General features: G+C 69.4%; 1 protein-coding gene across 1 annotated transcript; it reads left to right on the top strand.

Moving 5' to 3' along the window:
- The first annotated feature begins 659 nt into the window (after positions 1 to 659).
- LOC118714149 (keratin-associated protein 8-1) lies at positions 660 to 949 on the top strand. Its single transcript, XM_036429087.2, has one exon. The coding sequence runs from the start codon at positions 687 to 689 to the stop codon at positions 879 to 881; it is 195 nt and encodes a 64-aa protein (XP_036284980.1). The 5' UTR covers positions 660 to 686; the 3' UTR covers positions 882 to 949.
- Positions 950 to 2,584: the final 1,635 nt, after the last annotated feature.

Genomic DNA, 2,584 nt, shown 5'->3' with positions numbered 1-2,584 from the left:
GGTCTTTCCGACGAGCCCGTCGCAGGGCCTTGCCCACTGCCGCCCCCCCCCCCCCCGAACCCTTTTAATTAAGGGCACCGGTGCCCCGGCCAGCAGGCTCGGGGGGGTCAGGTGTGGGTTTCTGTGTCCCAGGTCTGTATGTGGTCCGAGTGCCCCCCACCCGTCAGATCTCCCGTCACATCTGTGGGAACCCCTTCACCCAGTAACCCTGACCTGGCTCTGAGGGGCCCCATGTGCTAAGCTTTCATCCACACGCTGACTCAGCACGGCTCACGCTGACTCAGCACGGCTCCCGGAGCTCCTGGTGTCCCTGCGTGTCCCTGCGTGTCTGTGGGCTCCGGGGCAGGAGGCTGGCACGGGGCTGGCCACGGCCCACGGGGCGCCTCAGGCCACGCGTGTCCGTGCCTCGTCCCACGTCCAGCCCCCCCCCCCCCATCCAGGGAGACCCCCCCCCCCGGGGACCCGCCGGGAGCGCCCTCCGCTGGAAGGACATCTGAGAGCCGTTAACGAGCTTCCCGGACGCAGACGGTGCCACGCGGCGTGCCGCCCGCCCGCCCGCCGCCCCGCCCGCCCGCCGGCCCGCCCGCCGGGGATAAAAGGGCGGCCCCGGGAGCAGCACAGCACCAGCTCCTCCAGCACCTCCACTCCGCCTCCTCCACCGCCACTCGGACAGCCACACGGACGCCATGCTCTGCGGCGGCTTCGGCAACTTCTCGGGCGCCGTCTTCCCCGGCTGCTACTGGGGCAGCTACGGCTACCCGCTGGGCTACAGCGTGGGCTGCGGCTACGGCAGCACCTACTCGCCCGTGGGCTACGGCTGCGGCTACGGCTACGGCGGCTGCCTGAACTACCGGCGGTACTGGCCCTACGGCCTGTACTGAGCGCCGGCCCCGGCCCGCCACCGGCTCCCGTCCCCTCCTTCACCGGCTCCCGTCCCCGCCTTCACCGGCTCCCGTCCCCCACTCACCCCGACCAGGACGGGCACGGAGATGAACGCTGAGGGCTGCCCGCGGCTCCCAGCCTGGGGGTGCCCGTCGGGACCTAGGCAGCAGCCTGGACCCCACACCCGCCTTCCCTCGGGCGCTCCCCCAGCCTCCCCCCTCCGGCCCCCCGGGGCGGGGGAGGGCCCGTCCCAGCCTCAATAAACCTGTCTGACTGCGCAGAGCGCCTCCCGCGTGGCTTTCGTGTCTGGGTGCGCGCCTCCTGTGCGTGGGGTGGGGAGGTGGTAGAAGCAGCCGGGCCCTGGCCGATGTGGCCCAGTGGATAGAGCGCTGGGCTGTGGGCTGAAGGATCCAGGTTCGATTCCAGTCAAGGGTACAGGCCTGGGCTGTGGGCTCGACCTCCAGTAGGGGGCGTGCAGGAGGCAGCCGATCCACGATTCTCTCTCATCATGGATATTTCTATCTCTCACTCTCTTCCTCTCTGACATCGATGAAAATATATTAAAAAAAAATACAAACCACATATTAAAGAAAAGCAGCAGCGGGAACGCGGGGATTCCAGATCCCGAGTGACCGGCAGGGGGAGGGTCGGGGCTGCCTGCCCGGAGGCCGTGGTCCCGCCAACGGCGCCAGGCCCAGCGCCCACTGCCCAGCGGCCTCCTCCCTCCCTCCCTCCCTCCCTCCTCCCGCAGGGCCCTGGACATCTTTGTTGTTGGGAGTATTACCTTCCCCCCACTGACCTCGTCCAGCCCCCGCCTCCCTCTCACCACCGATTGTCCGTGTCCACACTGTGCATGTGTGCACACATGTTTGTCGGTTCTCTCTCCCCCCCCCCCCCTTCCTGCCTGTTCAGTCATCTCCACGTGAATGCAGGCGGCAGAGGGAGGGGATGACCTCAGATTGTCCACCTCCGTGTCCCTCTGGGACCCCTGCCCAGGACCCTGCCTGAACCCTGCCTGGGACCCCTACCCGGGACCCCTGCCCGGGACCCTGCCCGGGACCAGACGTGTCCTCTGTAAGTGTCCCAGCATCGGCCACGGACCAGCACACACAGGCGGTGAGGCCTAAGGGTCCCTGGAGGAGGGCATCCCCTGTCACATCACCCCCTCCTCCGCCCTCCTCCTCCCTCCAAGGTCCAGTCCAAGGCCCCCCAACTGCACTGCAGGGGCATGGGGCGCTCAGTAAGTTTGTGGTTCGTGTCATGGCGACGTCTGGACACGGAAGCCACCAGAGGCTTTGAGGATGCGGCAACTTCTCACCGGGCCGGCCGTCCTCACCGCGGGGCGGACCATCCTCACCGCGGAGGACCGTCCTCACCGCGGGGGACCGTCCTCACCGCGGGGCGGACCGTCCTCACCGCAGAGGACCGTCCTCACCGCGGGGGACCGTCCTCACCGCGGGGGACCGTCCTCACCGCGGGGCGGACCGTCCTCACCGCAGAGGACCGTCCTCACCGCGGGGGACCGTCCTCACCGCGGGGCGGACCGTCCTCACCGCAGAGGACCGTCCTCACCGCGGGGGACCGTCCTCACCGTGGAGGACCGTCCTCACCGCGGGGCGGACCGTCCTCACCGCGGGGGACCGTCCTCACCGCGGGGGACCGTCCTCACCTCGGGGGACCGTCCTCACCGCAGGGGACCGTC

The sequence above is a fragment of the Pipistrellus kuhlii genome, unplaced genomic scaffold (assembly GCF_014108245.1).
Source record: "Pipistrellus kuhlii isolate mPipKuh1 unplaced genomic scaffold, mPipKuh1.p scaffold_m20_p_99, whole genome shotgun sequence".
Taxonomy (NCBI): domain Eukaryota; kingdom Metazoa; phylum Chordata; class Mammalia; order Chiroptera; family Vespertilionidae; genus Pipistrellus; species Pipistrellus kuhlii.
The sequence above is the reverse complement of the archived record's forward strand: the minus strand, read 5'-3'. Positions and strand labels throughout refer to the sequence as shown.